The 16,045-nt window shown below is 36.0% G+C and overlaps 2 protein-coding genes across 2 annotated transcripts; one reads left to right on the top strand and one right to left on the bottom strand.

Moving 5' to 3' along the window:
- The first annotated feature begins 4,463 nt into the window (after positions 1–4,463).
- LOC143570680 (linoleate 9S-lipoxygenase 5-like) lies at positions 4,464–7,636 on the top strand. Its single transcript, XM_077056272.1, has 6 exons — positions 4,464–5,064; positions 5,228–5,313; positions 5,396–5,503; positions 5,600–5,883; positions 6,142–6,405; positions 6,708–7,636. The coding sequence occupies exons 1-6, from the start codon at positions 4,572–4,574 to the stop codon at positions 7,474–7,476; spliced, it is 2,004 nt and encodes a 667-aa protein (XP_076912387.1). The 5' UTR covers positions 4,464–4,571; the 3' UTR covers positions 7,477–7,636.
- A 1,182-nt stretch (positions 7,637–8,818) lies between these two features.
- Positions 8,819–12,252, bottom strand: LOC143570678 (thermospermine synthase ACAULIS5-like). The gene is made up of 10 exons (XM_077056271.1): positions 11,816–12,252; positions 11,244–11,310; positions 11,056–11,150; positions 10,832–10,934; positions 10,670–10,758; positions 10,439–10,595; positions 9,624–9,699; positions 9,477–9,535; positions 9,236–9,372; positions 8,819–9,151 (listed from the first exon to the last, which is right to left on the bottom strand). Exons 1-10 carry the CDS (start codon positions 12,142–12,144, stop codon positions 9,058–9,060), a joined length of 1,206 nt encoding a protein of 401 aa, XP_076912386.1. The 5' UTR covers positions 12,145–12,252; the 3' UTR covers positions 8,819–9,057.
- Between the last annotated feature and the right edge of the window lie 3,793 nt (positions 12,253–16,045).

The raw sequence follows: 16,045 nt of genomic DNA, 5'->3' as shown, positions 1-16,045 counted from the left end.
CAACACGCATCGCCCGAAGAATGAACTTGTTCCAGTCACCTCTTCATGGCCATTTTAGAAGTGGGCCATCGATGTGACAGGCCCATTTCCTACAGCAGCAGAAAATGTTCAGTTCCTAGTGGTAGCCATCGACTACTTCACCAAGTGGATAGAAGCAAAACGCTTAGCCCAAACAACCGCGAAACATATCAAAAAATTTATTTGGGAATTTATTATTTGTCGTTTTGGACTTCCACAGAATTTGGTGAGCGATAACGGCACCAACTTTGCTGACAAGAAGCTACAAAAGTGGCTGGAAGAACTTCAAATCACCCACACTTTTACCTCAGTGGCGCACCCGCAGGGTAATGGTGAGGTAGAAAGAGCAAATAAGAGCATCGTCGAAGGCATAAAGAAAAGACTCTTGGAACACAGATCCGGCTGGGTGGACGAGCTTCCGCACGTCCTTTGGGCAAACAGAACGCTGAAAAAGGCCAGTACGGGAGAAACCCCGTTCAGTCTCACTTATGGCACTGAAGCCATGGTCCCGGTCGAAATTGGTTTACCCTCACCAAGGGTCTTGATTCAGCCAGAAGACAATGATGCAGAAAGACGGTTAGACCTTATGCTAACCGAGGAACGCAGAGACTTAGCCGCAGTGCGTGAAGAGAACTACAAGCGACAAATGCAAAAGTACTACAACACGCGGGTAAAACTCTGCAACTTCAATATAGGAGACTACATACTGCGTAACAACGAGGCTTCGAACCAACAACGCCCAGGAAAACTGGCCCCGGTCTGGGAAGGGCCATACATTATCAAAGAAGTTCTGGGAAAGGGCGCATACCGGCTCGAAAGGCTCGATGGCACTCCCATCCCAAGAACATGGAATGGAGCTCAATTACGCAAATGTTATATGTAGATCAATTCCAAACTTGTAAAGAAAAGGCCTAGAGCCACTTCTAATGGAAATGATTCTCCTTTCACAATGTGTTGATAGCCTTACCTTTATACTTATGAACCCACACTGATGTGCCGGTATTCAACGCATAAATATGGGAAGAAGTAAGTCGTTACGTGTGGAAGGCGGCAAAACCCGCATAAACACAAAACGGTAAAAATTTCAAAAGGAAAACCTTCACACAGGTCAGTCATAGGTAAACTTTGGTCATCCCACTAAATGAAATGACGGTCCTAGCCGCACAAATCATGATAGAGGAAACTGAACTAACCTATTGACAACCGCGCGTCGAACGGTTAACTTATTCAAAATGCTTAGAAAATTTCTAACAGAATGAGGAAAACCTCCACGCAGGTCAGATGTAGGCAAAGTTTAGCCATCTTACTAAGTGCAAGTGACGGTCTTACCCGCACAATCACGAACGAGGAAGCAAAACTTCAACCTATTATCTACCACGTTCAAAGGTTAACTTATTCTAAACACTTAGAAAATTTCAAAGGAAAAGATGAGAAAAACTTCCACGCAGGTGAGATATAGGTAAAGTTAAGCCATCCTACTAAGTGCAAGTGACGGTCTTATCCGCACAATCATGAAAGAGGACGCAAAACTTTAACTTATTATCTACCACGTTGAAAAGTTAAATTATCTAAGTACTAAAGAAATTGCTAAGTTAAATCAGAATATGCGTGAAATAAACAAGGCAAATAATCTTTATTCCATCGAAATTCAAATATTACAAAGATTGCTGGGTACATACCCGCATACAAAAGAAGCTATACAAAAATAAAAATCTACTCTAATGGTGGAAAGGGATCTTCAGGATCAAGCTTCAGGACCACTTCCACTTTGACCCGCACAATCAGTAGAGCGTGGCGGTTCAAGGAAAGCTTTAAGGATAGCTAGCCCATCATCAGCAGCAGCGACTTCGTTCACCTTCTCCACCACCGGATGCGGGAAGGCGGCATACTGGTTCACTACTTAGTCATAAACAGCTTCAGTATCCACATCATACAAAGGGAAGTTGGAAGGCGGGATGCCTTTCTCAACAAACCCTAGACCAAGCAGGAAGTCGGCCTTTTCCCCATCCTCATGAGAAGCGTTGAGGGCTGCGCTCATGGCATCGTCGTATGATGTTTCCGTAAAGACTCGATGCACAACCTACAAGAAAAAATACAAGTAACAAAACCTTTTCTATTTACAAAGAAAAGCGTAAAGACATTATGAAGTTAAGCTTACCTGAGACAATGCTTCTCGAAGAAGCCATTCCTTGGCAACCAGAGCCTCTTGGAGGGCGGCTTGAGCTTGGTTACGGGCGCGTTCGGCTTCACTTTTATTGAGGTTGGCAAGCAACACTTCCTTTGCAGCAGCCTCTTCAACGCCCTTTAGCTTCCGCTCAGTGTGGTCAAGCACGCCCCTCTGGTCCAAGATCTCTTGGAGCTTCTTGGCGTCTTCCATCGCCAAGGCATCATGAGCCTGTTGGAGCGCCTCTAGTTTGGCTTTAAGTTCCTCATTCTCGAGGCGTAGAGGCTCAGCAACAGCTTAAAAGCGGTGTACCTGTGTTTACCTATACTTAAAAGCGGTTTCATATATAGAGCGCAAACACGCAACTATACCATAAGATTTCTAAGAGATGAAAAAATGGATTTGCTACGTATTTCATATCACAACATAAAATGACCATCTATGCAACAGCTCTTTGCATTTTTTTCTTATGCTTAAAACTATTATGAAAAGAAATAAACAATAAATATTAGATTATATACGCAAGTACAGTTTACAACAAATTATAGATATATGTTATAAAATAATTACACAATTAATAAATAATAAATCGCCGAGCCCAAACTTGAGATAGCACTTGAAACACATTTATCAGCTAACCCCGAGCTTTAAAATTTGAAAAAATGCTAAGCTATAGCTTGAATATGTAAAACACACTTGGCACGGGTTGTGGCAATTTTAAGCTTGACTCTACTTGTTTACATCTTTAGTGTCGATCGTAATGAGCAAATCATGTGTACAACATTAAGTTCCCACATATATTATCATTAACCGTTCGTATATGAATTTTAAAGATTATAATAACTCAAAAATAAAAAAAAATTGGGTAGTTGACTTATCTTAATGAGCAATATGTTTGGTAACTACTACCATGCATGGCACGGATCACGTGTGGAAATTAATTTACGTTATCTTGCATTACTATTTTTTAAATCCTTTTTGGTTTTCTACATGTTCTCATGTATTATTTAAATATATACTATTAAATATTCAATTAAATCATACATTATCTAATTATTAAAGCTGACCATAATCAATATCTAATATGAGTAAATCTCAGACTAATATTTTATTTAAAAGTAAAAAAGAATGTTGTCTCCAACTTAGCATGACCTGTCACATGCACCTCTAACCAATAGCTTTTTGATCTTTTAAGGAGTTGTATATTTGTATTTACGTATTTGTTTGAGTGAATTAATATTTTTTTTAATCACTCCGTTTGAGGATTATAATTTAATGCTAAAGTAACTAAAATGATTTGGATTACTGACACGACTACATCAAAATGGGTTGGGGTAGACTTGGTTGGTGCTGGCAGAAAGTAATTTATAGTGGAAAGTAATTAATATTTTTTAGGCAGTTCTAATCTAGTAACCACTAGGAATAATATTAAAATTACGTTCTCATTCAATTGTGTCTTGTTGATGTTTATGTTGAGTTTTTTCCCAAACTATTGTTGATGGAAAATATATTTTATTAAGATATCTCAAATCAACTACTTGTCTTAATTTCAGCAATTCAGATTTCCGATTTCTATCAATTACATATCTTGACATGTTTTGAATTCAAGATATGTATCAACCACTAATGGTCAATTTTTCTTTTTTGAACGAATAAATGTTATCCTTCATAAGGATTACTAACCATTTTACCACACTGCCTAAGTGGAAATTACAATGATTAGGTGACTTAAGCTTAACTGTATAAAAAAAGAAACTAAAGTTTGGGGGCATAACTAATGCTGCAAAAAATTTTAAGTTACGTTGAACTTCCCTGATTTTCATTTGACAAGAAAAAAAAATAGCATGCAAACAAGACTTTTCTTTTCTATAAACGAACTCCTAGTTTTATGTGTTATTTTCTCTACTTTAGAATCATAAAAATATAGGTATTATCCTATTCTCATATGTTAGCATCCATAACTAACGGGGCAGAACGAGACATTTATGCACGTCACGTGTCCTTGGAGGACATGTTACGTCAAGATGTAAACACAAGTTTGGTCTATTGTAAATGCCAAATGTTTAGTTTCATAAATTGATTGGTCAAATTTCCACTTTAGAAATTTCCCTTAAGTTCCTAGAGTATTTGAAAAATGTAATAATATATTTGTAGTTAAGAAAATGTAACAGTTTCATTTTGTGTCATTGTCCATTTCCAAAATAATATTTATTTTATCATATTAGGGGCATTTACTTCATGTGAACTTAATAGTGAATATTTGAATACAATAGTTAAGGATTGTTTGATTTGGATATTATGGCAGGCATATTTACCTTCTTCCACACCAAAACCATTGCGTTACTATAGAGACCAAGAACTCATCAACCTTAGAGGTAACGGCTCAGGAATGCTCATGGAATGGGACAGGGTTTACGACTATGCATACTATAACGATTTGGGTTTACCCGATAAGGGAGCTGATTATGCCCGACCCGTCCTTGGTGGATCTCAGGAGTATCCATATCCACGTAGAGTAAGAACGGGTCGAAAGCCAACTAAAAAGGATCCAAATAGTGAGAAACGATTGTTTCTTTTAAGTTTGAACATCTATGTGCCTAGAGATGAACGGTTCAGTCATATCAAGTTCTCGGATTTCTTAGGCTACGCAGCCAAGTCCATAGGCCAAGTGGTTCGCCCAGAACTTAAGGCCGTATTTGATAAAACTCCTAATGAGTTTGATTCATTTGAAGATGTATTGAAGCTTTTCGAAGGTAAGTTTAATCTACCGAAACACACAGTGAAAAAGTTAAGAAAACACACGAATTTGGAACTTGTTAAAGAACTCTTGAGCAACGATGGTGAGAAGCCTTTTACATTCCCTATGCCTGATGTTATCAAAGGTATATAGTTATTATTAATCGAGTTTATTCTCTATTAAAACTATCATTGTTGTTATTAGTTGGTAATAGAAAATTTATGTATAAAGAGACATGTTTTCTAGTTATTCAAATACACATACAAATATGGAGTATTTACCAATACAATATATGACTTGTGTTGTAGAGGACAAGTCTGCATGGCGAAGTGATGAAGAGTTTGGAAGAGAAATGGTCGCCGGAGTAAACCCTGTGGTCATTCGTCGACTTGAAGTAAGTTCAATCGATTAAAATGCTTCGAGCTCTTAAATTATCGTCAAGAAACTCATATAAACTTCTGTTTCTTCTCCATCAGGAGTTTCCACCAGCTAGCAAGCTAGATCCAAGTGAATATGGAAACCAAACTAGCTCAATCACCAAGGAACATCTTGAACCAAACATGAACGGATCAACCGTAGAACAAGTACGAATGGAATCAAACGATATAGGTTACAATTATGTAACTAACACAACCCAAATTCATAAAATATAATGAGTTATGTGTGTTTATTTTAAACAGGCTTTGGAAGATAACAAGTTGTTCATCTTGGATCATCATGATGCACTGATGCCATATCTAACAAAAATCAATGAAACCGCGTCAAAGATATACGCTACGCGAACAGTCCTCTTGCTTCAAAATGATGGCACGTTGAAACCACTCGCGATTGAGTTAAGCTTACCTGAAACTAAGAGTGAGGTCTATACTCCTTCTGTGGATGGTGTTGAAGGAACCATATGGCAGTTGGCAAAGGCTTATGTAGCGGTCAATGATTCGGGATATCATCAGCTTATTAGCCACTGGTACTTGAAAATTCTACATAACATATTTTACTAGTATTTACAGGGGTTGGCTAAACGTCGCCCACTTTAATCTTTTATCGATCGTACACCCTATTACAACATCAATTTCAGAGGTTTTGTTATTGACTTTCGATGTTAGAAGCTAATATTACTGATGTGGCAAGTTAAAGTAGCGAAAGAACAAGTAAAATGAGAGAAGGATGGGTACGTTTAGCACAACCAGTTTTGTAATTTTTTTAATTGATTTTGGTGATGTAGGTTGAACACTCATGCAGTAATAGAACCATTCATAATCGCTACGAATCGACAGTTAAGTGCGGTTCACCCGATTTTCAAGTTGTTGCAACCGCATTTTCGTGATACAATGAATATCAACGCATTGGCTAGACAAATACTCATCAATGCCGGCGGTGTGCTTGAAAGGACCGTGTTTCCAGCTAAATACGCCATGGAAATGTCCGCTGTTCTTTATAAGAATTGGGTTTTCCCCGAACAGGCGCTACCAGCTGATCTACTTAAAAGGTAACTAGTAACACAATTTTTTTATATATAACATTGCACTTATTTTTTTCTATGGATCTTTTTAACTTATTACTAACTGTTTTTCTAAATATTTATTGCCTGGAGTTTGCTACGAATTTTGCTACCGATTTTACTAAATTATTTATTATACATTTGTTTATCAGTTTTGCTATAGTTTTTTTTTTTTTTTTTCATTTTTGCTACGTAATATCCGTAGCTAAACCATAGCAATATGTCCTTAGCGAATAATAGTATCATTTTGTAACATTTGTTAATTAATGAAAATTGTGAATTATATATAGAGGCGTAGCGGTCAAGGATCCGAGCCAACCCCATGGACTTAAACTTCTGATAGAAGATTACCCGTACGCGGTTGATGGGCTCGAGATCTGGTCAGCAATCCAAACATGGGTTCAAGACTATTGTTCAATATATTATGAGTCAGACGAAATGGTTGAAAATGATTCTGAACTCCAGTCATGGTGGGCCGAGTTGAGAACCGAGGGCCATGGTGACAAGAAATACCAGCCATGGTGGCCTCAGATGAAGACACGGGCAGATCTTATCGACACATGCACCATCATCATATGGGTGGCTTCGGCTCTCCATGCCGCAGTCAATTTTGGGCAATACCCTTATGCGGGTTACCTCCCTAACCGCCCAACCGTTAGTCGTAGGTTCATGCCAAAGCCAGATTCACCCGAGTATGCTGAGCTAGAGTCCAACCCCGATAAGGTGTTCTTAGAAACCATCACGAGCCAACTCCAAACATTGTTGGGAGTATCATTAATTGAGATGTTGTCTAGGCATTCGACGGATGAGATTTATCTTGGCCAAAGCGAGTCGCCGTATTGGACGGCGGATGCTAGTGCTTTAGAAGCATTCAAGAGATTTGGGAAAACATTGGAGGGTATAGAAGGGAGGATCGTTCAAAGGAACACTGATGAATGCTTCAAGAATAGAAATGGACCGGTTAAGGTTCCGTACACCTTGCTTTATCCGAACACTTCTGATGATACTCGAAAGGGTGGACTTAATGTCAAGGGAATTCCCAATAGCATATCTATATGAAGACATCTAAGTTGGTTTGTGTTTTCTTTGTTCTTTCATGTAAATCTTTGTTTGTATTGTATTGGGTGATGGGAGTTGGTTTCAAGACAATAAATGTGATAGAAATAAAGTTTGTCATTGTTAATAGCTTATTAAGCTAGCTTTTAAATATTACTTGTAAGTTGTAACTTTATTGTAATCATTATCATTTTAGTATAATCGAATTTACGTGTCTTGTATCATGCTCTTCAATCAAGGAAAATAGTTATTTTGGCTTATTAAAGCATTACTGGAAGTTGCTTAGAATTAACAAGGTAAAAAATATGAACATGACTTTAGTAGTGACTGATTATTAATACTATGTTGCTACTTATTATACATTAGTGATAACCTAGATAAGTGGCGCCAGAGGTTATAAATCAGTGTGAAATAACTTGTCATAGTAATTTACGACTAAGTAGTGTAATTAGTTACTACTAAGCTAGCAAGTTACTATCGAACAATATTAGCTAATTAGTACCAACGGCAAGTTGTAGTAACTATGAGTAGTAGTAGCATCTGGTTACTACTAAGTGGTAATAAGTTTCTATTGAGGTTCTCCTTGATACAACTAAGGAGTTATACCGTTATATGTTGTACCATTTCACAAAACATTGCAACACTTTTCTCAATCAATGTCATGCCTCATCCTCTATAAAACACAAGTTCGGTAGAAACAATAATGAATTCACTGTGATTAGATCAAAGATTGTACAAATCTTTGATCAATTATGAATCCAATACTTTAATTATATGTGAATAGATTGAATTTTTAGAAAACTATCCATGTTCTTTAGAATGTGAAATTACATACAATCTATAATGAACAAGACGCTAGAACTGCAAAAACAGCATGACAATGATTGAGAAAAGTGTTGCAATGTTTTGGATTTCGAATTACAAAGTTTTCATTTGATAAGACAGAAGTGTGAAACAAAGTCAATTGTTTTTTAAAAAAAAGAACAGATAAAAGAGGAGAGAAAATATATTAACAAATGATGTAGACATGTAGTGTAACTTCACTTCTCCTTTGATCTAAATGGTCTCAATTAGATTAGAAAAGCTCACTCGAGTATTGGTAGAATTTTCAGCGTCTTTGAATTTGTGTATTCGGGTATTAAAAGTAATTTCAAACGCTGATAAAAAAAAAGGTTGGGAAGGAACTAACAGGAAAGAAAAGTTATAATTTTAGCGTATAATCTACTATTTTTTTTTTGTGGGAGGGTGAGGGGTTTTTTCTTTAGCACCCGGGTTAAATATCTCCATATAGTCATGTATATTGTTTTATGTGACACATGAATAAACGAGCTCATATTATACCTAAAAGTCGTGAATCGAAACATTTTGGGCTGTGAATTTGTTATCGCATATATTCAATAACAACTAGGGGTTACCTTTGGTGAGTACATAATAAGCAAAAGACACAAAGTACAAAGACATAAAAGCTGAAAATAACAAAGACAACATCAACAAGGTAATTTTCTTGAGCTTGTATTCCTTGGGGTATATATTCGTCCATTAATATAGTTCAACAATATATTCGTCCATTGATATGCTTCCATGTCAATTATGGTTACGGTTCTGAGCTGAACCATGGCCATGCCCATAGATGAACCTTGCTGAACCCTCGGTGTACACGTGTGTTTCATCATCCAATCTGCATACATACATTGAACCATGATCCATCATATCAAATAGAAACAGATCACAAACTTAACAAAATACTTAAGCTAGCTCTTACGATTTTCGAACTGCTTTGCTCAAAGTAGAAGCGGCAACAAATGTTTTGCCATCAAGGTATCTATTCTCGCCATTGACCCTTTGTTTCATTCTCAAGTCCAATTCATCTGGGCTCAGTGTGATCGGGTAATCTGATGCCTGAGATCAAGTTAAACGCATAAAGGATCGACCTTGATGGTACGATTTATTAAAACTGATCAATTCTTTGTTAAAACTTAAAAACTTGTAATAATTAAGATTACCATGACCCATCCCCATATGTCAGCATAGGAAGGAATGTGAGCAGAGTAAGGCACAACATCTGTTTAACATTTTTTGACAACGTTTATAATTGACATACTCGAATGTTTGGTATTTAAAATTCAAAGCAAGTTAATCTTGAAACTTACATTTAAAAACCTGCTTTAGAGTGTTGAAAATACAAGAAAACACTTCTGTGTGGCTAAAAACACCAGCTGGTCCAGCCTACACAATCAAACTTTGTTACCCTCATATTTATAGTAACTTTGTGTAGAGTTGCAATTTTAAATGTGTTAAAATGGGTGGGTTGGTAAGACTAGTTGGCCATGTCAATCCACCAACACGTTTTTGCAAATTTATTTCCCAATAATATAAATAAATGAAGCGTAAAATTCGATTACAAGTCTTGAGTCATTAGAACAATAAATTAGTATTTATGTTATAAAAATGCTTACTACTTGTCTACTTGATCAATGGTACCAATGGAGTGAAATGATGGCTCTCTCAAGTAGTGAGGATTAAAATCTCATTATGCAAATGGTTTACATTCAAAATAATGTTTAGGGGTTTGTGAGTTGGTGCTTGAAAACAGGAAAATGTGTATTTAAATACCCTTGGCCCTTCGGATCATTTTGGCCCATTGAAGGATATATCTTTTGATAATGGGTCATACAGGCTTAACTAAAATTATTTTGCTAAGCAGAATATTTTCATTTGGGCCCGCTTAAATTTATATGCTTTGAGCCAAAGTAACCCCCCCCCCACCCCCCCACCCCTCTTTTTTTAAACGACAACTGAAAACTCAAGGGACCAATCAATACCCTGTTAACCAATAGGATGGAGAATATTGCACGTTGTGTTCGGAGTTGGCTTTCTAAAGGTTTTGATAGAAAGTTAGAAATAAGTGTAAGCAAGATCAACCTTATTTTAGGTACCTATAAATTTGTGTTATGTGATTATATACCTGTGTAACAACAATACCACCATGCGCGAGTTTTGGTTTAACAGTGAGTTCATAGAAGTTCTTGGTATAGAGTTGGTAACATGGGCCTCCTTCAATGGGATCAGCCAAGTCCCCTACTATCACATCATATTGATCTTCTCTTTTCTCAAGTTCCGCCCTACAACGCAAAAACTTGAAAAATCACGAACCATATATTAATCATATAAACTTGAAAAAAAAAATGTTTTGTACCTTGCATCATTGATTATGACCTCAAGCCTTGGATCACAGAACGCTTTACTGTTAACCGCCAAATATGACTTGCAAAACTCCACCACTTCCTGCTCATTAGATATAAGAACTTGCTTTAGACTACGAAAGGTTATGCAAAATTTTAATAATGTAGGAAGTCACCTCATCAATGTCACACATGACAACTTTTTCCACAGTTTTGTGCCTAAGTAGTTCCCTTGCAGTAGAACCCTCACCTCCCCCCATAATAAAAACGGTCTTCGGACTGAACAAAATATTCGTTCAAGTTAAATTATCATTAGTCAAGTAACTTCTGTTATAACTAAACACGAAGAGTAAACGGCGCGATTTATATTCGAAGAGCATGCAAAAGAAAATAGTAGTACTTTGAGTGATGTAGAAGTGGTGGATGAACAAGAGATTCATGGTAGATGAATTCATCTGTCTCTGCACTCTGCAACTTTCCATCTATCACTAGAGCCTGTGATAAAGTCACTAGTTACTAATTAAGCATGTTTAATTTAATGATTGGTCAATTTGCTTTTCAATGAACTAGTTTTATTAGTTGGATTACCTTCCCAAAAGGTTTGGTGTCCAAAAGTTGTATGTCCTGGAACTGAGTAGATCCTGTGTGAAGTATACTGCACAAAAAATTAAAAAGATATTACTGGACGTGCAAAAGGATGTTAACTTTTCCTACACAATACCTTTTAGTGAAAAGGCAGTATTGAAGTATAGTTTTCATTCCTTATATTAATATAGGAAATATTTAAAATGTGAGTCAACTGTACACACACCGTCTAACATCTAGTCCCACACCTTTGTGGACAAGCCGTCCAGATAGAGGTGGGACAACTGTTTTTGGGAAAAAAAACTTCAAAGTTAACCGTCTATTGCCAAAATGGCTGTGCGGATAGAGGTAGGACGGCCGTTGTGACAAAAATATTTAAAGTTTGATTGGCGTTGGTCGTAAAGGCCGTCTAGATATTGCTCAGACGGCCATTTTGACGAATAATTTTCTATGCTTAACTTTTTTTTTTATCAAAATGGTTGTTTAAGCGTTTTGTATACAGTTGTTTAATGGTGTGAAATCGAATTCGGGTGGTGTAGCTATAACATGACCCTAAAATATTTTGAAGAACCAACCTATTGAGAGCAAAACACCATCTTAAGTTCTCTTCAATCTCTTCCTCATACCAACAGCTTTTCCTCTGGAAACATGCATTCCCATTTCCATTCCCATTACCATTCACATTCCAATTGTCACTAGAAAGAGAAACATGACCCATTTTGTAGTGTATATTTGAGAGGAGGTATAGAGGGATATATGTTTGGATGATAGGTATGAAGGTATTGCAATGTTTATATAACCAAGTGAAGTGAAGTGAAGTGAAGGTGGAGTGGTGGTAGTGATGATAATAAAACTTGACTGAGAAGGAGGGAAGCAAAATCCTCATTGATTTCCCCAAACCCATCAACGCTTTGCTTTCTAGGCGTGGCCGGCGTGCATTCTTTTTATTTATTACTTCCAACTTTTCTACATACAAATCCAATTAATCTTAGTACAACCCATTCCAAAGATGACTAGATATTTTCTTATAGTGGTTTTCAACTTAAGTATTTTTTTAAATCTAGTATTATATTATTAGCTGTAAAGTTTTTATAAAATAAACAAAGCAAATGATATTGTTTCCCCACACATAAAGGATGTTTTGGCCCTTATTATCTCTCCTTTTAAATGTACCTTTATATTTTATATATCACAGTAAATAAAATGACTTAAACATGCCAATAAAATTGTTGCCATAGAATAATTGGGTGTTCTCAAACAGCGGCGGATCCAGAAATTTTTTTCAGGTGGTGCGCTACTTTTAGATGATTCAATTTCATATAGTCGGGTATAAAAATTTCCGGGTCAGTTCGAGGTTTGGGTTGGTTCGATAATTTGGGAAAAGTTCATTACGTAATAAAAACACAATAAAATAATAAAAAAGACACCTTCATTAGAAATTAAAAAACACATATTATAAATACAAATAGTCTTTACAACAACCACGAAAAGCTAACGAGCCATTCAACAATGCTTTAGTAAGTCTAGCCGAAGTATATAAGAGAATTCTATATTGTTTTTTTTATGTATATCAGTTCCTTTATCAACAATTACAAACTAACAAATTAAAAACTAACAAATTAAAACTAACAACCTAAACTAACAAGCTAAAACTAACAAATTAACAAATAACTTAACAATTAACAACACTAAGAACAATGATAGTGTATAATTGATATAAAGCTAAATTTAAAAAAAAAGTTCAAAAAAACTGTTGGTTTGCAGAGTCGAACCAATGACCTTCTATTTACCAAACTAACAACTTACCAACTACACCATCACCCATATTGTTAATAGAGCGGTTCCTTATTAATTTATAAGGCGGTTACCTCTAATATTTTCTATGTATCATACACTATAATTATGAAACTCGGGTGGTTCCGTGAAACCACCCCTTTACTAGGTAGATCCGCCATTGTTCTCAAGGTCAATGAAGAAGCACATATTCAAACCTTGTTAGGGTTGGATCTTCGCTTCAACCGGGTGGGATTTAACAATGTGGTCAGGTCAAATGAATTGTGGATGGATTGAGATCCTGCAAAATAAACCATTGTGAGCTCGTTACGAGAATGACAAGATGGGTCTTCTCGTAACCACCTTCCAGCGTGAGAGTCAGTAATTATTTCTAGAGAAAGTACCAAATGGAAAATGATGGATATATTATGGATGTTGTGCATGAATACCTCATGATAATTGTAAGGGTATTTATAGCTAAAGGTGAGAGAAAATGATTGGTTAAGTTGTCACTGTCCAAAAGATGATTCCATTCACCTGGAGGGACACATGGCAGGTGTTGATAGGGAGTAGCAGCTGGCCATGTGTTGGGCCGTTGGGGAATAATCCATCTGGCTCCTTCTAATTGGTTAAACAGTCATGCGCTCTATATTGAAAAGGTAAACGTCCCTATCCAGCTGGCTTCTCCTTCTTGCGGACGTCTTACTCAAGCTTCTAGAAGAATTCTTCTTAGCCTTATTTGTTCTTCCGCTTACGGGTGCTCTCCGCAACTTATCTGAATTTGTTCGTTCATCCGCTTGCGGCGGACTTATGCATGCTTCTAGAAGGATCCTAGTATCCAGGCCGAACATTTAGGCCTTGTTTATAATAGAAAAGCCGCATTAATTATTTTGACGAATCTTCCATTAAAAAAAGGCCTTTCAGAGAAGCACGGGGAGGTAGATCATAGATGTTAATCACCAAAATTTAAATTTGGGTTGGCTTTTTTTTTCTTTTTTCTTTCCTTTCTCCTATGGGAAGTTGTGCACAAGAAAATCTTCTGGAGTGTGATATCGATATGAGGAACCATCATTCAAGATTCTTGTTTTAAGGACTTCTCAAGGTCACCATCATCAGTCTTTCCAAATCATTTCATCTCACATTCATGTAATTCCATTGTTGTTTTCATTCAGTTTCCTTCTAACTAATTATATGTGCGGGCATGTTTCTCTCCATTGAGAGTATGTTTCCAACTAAAAGGACATTTAGGTTTTCAATTTTCACTATCTTGTATCTATATGAAAGGCTGAAGCTGTCACATTTATTATTTCTAGTTCAAGTTCTTAGAATATCTTGAATCATCATACCCTATCCTTTAAAATGGGGCCTTTTTTATTAGAGAAAACTATAACACATTAACACATCGGTAATATTGATAATGTGATTGGTTTATATACATAAATTGACATTTCCACCTCTAGAATATATAAATAATACTTTCAAATTGAAAATTGTAATGTTGGTAATTATACCGGTACCACTTCCAGTTGTGATGAGTGTGGTTGTCAAAAGTACTATGATAGCAATGATAAGAAGTGGAACACATTAGTGAGCTTGGCAATTGTTAAGATAGTGGTAATGATTTGGTTTTCTTAATGATCTTGGTTGTGGTTACAACTTACAATTACAGTGGGTAGGTGTACATGGGTAGGTATGCAAGTACAACTTATTTATTTATACTATTGATGTGGCCTAAATAATATATAAATTTAATATATATTCTTACACTTTTGAGTATTTTTTTAGCCAAGTTTCTATTGAATATTAATCTTAATTTGTTCACATTTGAATTTTAAAAGTTTGAGTTGAAACGAGCTAAAAACTAGTAAAACAATTCAACAATAATAATGATAGCTCGTTCAAAAATCTCTATAATAAAATGAGTTAATATTTAATATTATGATCAGAAAATTTATTATGTTACATTTGTTATTTATTAACTTATAAATAGTGTTATATGAAATATGTTGAATGAATTTAATTCGCTGGTTTTTGTTAAAATTCCATATGACTAATACTTTATTGATTTCATTAGAATGAACATGCTCCAACTGTGAAAACGTTAAGAGCTCCGTTAGTGCCATTAAGTTTTTCTGTTAGTCTCGTTAAGTTAAGTTAAGTTAGTTTAAATTAATTAAAATAAAAAATAAAGAAAAATAATAATAAAATCAATTAAAGGTAGGACTTGAATTAGGGTTTATAATCTGAGCCGTTCTCACGGGTCTTCGAGTTCGATATCCGGACTTTCCTTTTCTTTGCTATACGCGACCGGTACACTTGCCGTTTGTGTGAACTAGGATAGGTTGTTTGGTTTTTTTTAAGCTTAGTTGCGATTCGTGCTTTATTTCTATATATATTTTCGCACATCAAGTTTTTGGCGCCGTTGCCGGGGACACGGTTTGAGGCGATTAGAGAACGACCCGAGTTTGGGGACTTGCCTTTTGTAGTTTTGTAGATATATTTAGATTAATACTTTTTTTTAAAATATAGTTATTTTAGTTTTCTTTTAAATAGATTAATTTTAGTTTTAATTAATTTTCGTCTACAACTATCTGGTGCCCGTGATCCGTTTATGTTTAAGTGTGCAGTAATTGAGACTTACGGGAATGGAGTCAAAGAACAAAAACGTTACACCATTTGGCAGATGGAGATAAAGAGGATTCTGGATTGCAAAGAGAAAAATCGAGTGAAACCCCGGTTACGTTTAATGTTTGATTTAAGGGGGAATCTTCTGGGTTATGAAAACTCATCCGGTGAATTCATTAAGCAAATACCAGATCCGGATGAGGTACTGTATGATTGGTTACGTATCCAACATAATACAAATCCAAATGCCCCATTTCCGACCCAACAAGATTTAGATGGAATTCGGCTTGGTTTAATGAGTCATTCATAAATTAATAAGCCGGTTATCGAATTTGAGGACGATGGGATGGAAAATCAGTTAGAGGAGTATGTTCCTTCGTGGGAAGACGAGTTTAGGGGTGAGTTTG

This window comes from Bidens hawaiensis, unplaced genomic scaffold (genome assembly GCF_021521415.1).
Source record: "Bidens hawaiensis isolate Kalapana, Puna unplaced genomic scaffold, B.hawaiensis_p1.1 tig00025015_1, whole genome shotgun sequence".
Lineage (NCBI taxonomy): Eukaryota > Viridiplantae > Streptophyta > Magnoliopsida > Asterales > Asteraceae > Bidens > Bidens hawaiensis.
The sequence above is the reverse complement of the archived record's forward strand: the minus strand, read 5'-3'. Positions and strand labels throughout refer to the sequence as shown.